The following is a 2457-nucleotide window of genomic DNA, read 5'->3' on the forward strand; positions in this document are numbered from 1 at the left end:
TGTAATTCTGATCTTCAGAAGAAACACCTGCATGCAACACATTGCATTAATCTCAAATAAAAAACTTCCAAGGACATATAACTATACCAACAAAAACAATTACCACACGCCAGTAAAACCAAAATATCAAAATGTGCTTTTACAGTTCCATGGCTTTTCGTCTAATATTGCTAAACCTTTATATTCATTAACTGAAGTATAGATTCAATCACATATCCTATATCGTTATTTCTATACGAAGTTCATTTAGTGTAAATGAGTTGTCGTGTCGTGTATAATTGTAGATCTTAAATTTTTTTTTGGACAAGAAAAACAATGCAATTAAAGAATTTCAGACTGGATGGATGGGTTGGCCATTCTGAGCTGAACACTATAAATGAAAGGACAGAAAGGAGAGCAGAACAAACTCCTAACAGGCGGAGACTCACTCATGGCCTATGAGTATCAGGAGACTCAATACTGCTTTTCTGCTATAAACTCATCATGTGTCAAGGAGAAACGATCCAGTTATGAATATTATATCATGTATGTGTTTTTTTCATTGCTGTCAGCATGGACTGTGTTTCTGAACCTGCTGGTGATCATCTCCATCTCTCACTTCAAGAAGCTTCACACTCCAACCAACATGATTATTCTCTCTTTGGCTGTTGCTGACATGCTAATGGGACTTATTGTAATGCCTGTGGATGCCATCAAGCTGATTGAGACATGTTGGTACTTTGGAGAAAGTTTGTGTGATCTGTTTCTTACAATTATGGGTCTGGTTCTTTCAACATCTCTTGGTAATTTAGTTTTGATTGCTGTTGATCGTTATGTAGCTGTGTGTCACCCTTTAGTGTATCCACTAAAAATAACAATGACTAAAATGTTAATCATTGTCAGTTGCTGCTGGCTTTTTTCTTCAGCTTATAATATTACAATTGTAAAAAGTACCTCACAGAGAACAGATGGGTGTTATGGCGAATGTAATGCTATCCTTACATATGAATGGAGAGCTACTGATTTAATATTTTCATTCCTGCTTCCGTGTACAATAATCATAACTTTACATTTGAGGATATTTTATGTTGTGCATCAGCAAGTGAAAGTAATAAACTCTCAAATGAAGCGAGGAAAATCTGTAATGGAGGGTTCAGTGAAGAGAAAATCTGAGAGCAAAGCTGCTCTGACTTTAGGAATAATTGTAGCAATTCATCTGCTTTGCTGGATTCCATACTATATCTTGACTCTAACTGATAGCATAGCAATTCCACCCACCGTATTATATTGTCTAATTTGGGTCTTATATATTAATTCATGTCTGAATCCTATTCTCTATGCTTTCTTTTACCCATGGTTTAGAAAATCATTCAAACACATCTTAACTCTTAAAATATTTCAGCTAGCATCCTCTCATGTCAACATTTTCACAAGTAATTAGTAATCAAATAAAAAAAGTAAATAAGTACATTAAGTATACGATTTTGCAATTAGTATAGTAAGTAATTTTTTTTGAGCCTGTTTCAATTCCTTACAAAGTGTACCTTATTTTGTAATTTAGATTATATTTTAGATCAGTTTATTAGATGATAAAAGGGAAAATAAATGTCCAAAATAACAAAAGTATTTTAATTGATATTTTTCGGCCACATTTCAATAAAAAGGAAAAACTTGAACAGCAAAACTGCCTCTAAATATATGCTGAGTAATTGTGAGAACAATCAATATGTATATACTTTTAAAATAGTTTGAAACATGCAAATCCCAAATTAAATTTAGACAAATATACAAGAAACAGACATTAATTTAACAAGTTTCAAAATGTATTACTTCATGTTTATCAACCTCACATTAAACCTAACTTTAAAATGTAATTCTTCATTTGAACACTCTACATACTTGGTGCATTAATTATCTATTATAAAATTCTCATTACATCTACCAAAAGGGTTCTTAGTAAGTGGATAGAGTTTCCCATTTAAAAGAGATTTCTAGATTCCAGATAAACGAATATATGCCTGTACAATTCCAGTTCTTGTCAAAGCTTCATAGTCTATGTTGACATATATATAATTTGTCAAATATCTTATGTCTTTATTTCTACATGCTTTCTTTCGCTGTTTTATTTAGAAGTGAATTGAAGCAGTGGTTGTACACGCTGCCTTTTTTTCTACAGAAAAACCAGCAATGCCATTAGAGGATCAGGATACACAATACGGCTTTCCTGTCATCCACTAATCATGTGTCATAGGAAACGCTCCATAAATGAATGCAATTTTGTGTGTTGTTCATTGATGTCAGATTGCTGTCAGCATGGACTGTGTTTCTGAACCTGCTGGTGATCATCTCCATCTAACACTTCAAGCAGCTTCACACTTCGACAAATATGATAACTCTCTCTCTGGCTGTTACAGATCTGAATTGTTAAGATACCAATAGAAGACATTAAAGTAACCCTAAACCCTAACATGGTGGTAT

The 2457-nt window shown here is 33.2% G+C and overlaps 1 protein-coding gene across 1 annotated transcript; it reads left to right on the plus strand.

The window, feature by feature from the left end:
• Nucleotides 1–376: 376 nt before the first annotated feature.
• LOC130235955 (trace amine-associated receptor 13c-like) lies at nucleotides 377–2217 on the plus strand. The gene is made up of 2 exons (XM_056466484.1): nucleotides 377–1412; nucleotides 2156–2217. The coding sequence occupies exons 1-2, from the start codon at nucleotides 377–379 to the stop codon at nucleotides 2215–2217; spliced, it is 1098 nt and encodes a 365-aa protein (XP_056322459.1).
• Nucleotides 2218–2457: the final 240 nt, after the last annotated feature.

The sequence above is a fragment of the Danio aesculapii genome, chromosome 10 (genome assembly GCF_903798145.1).
Source record: "Danio aesculapii chromosome 10, fDanAes4.1, whole genome shotgun sequence".
Classification (NCBI taxonomy): Eukaryota; Metazoa; Chordata; class Actinopteri; order Cypriniformes; family Danionidae; genus Danio; species Danio aesculapii.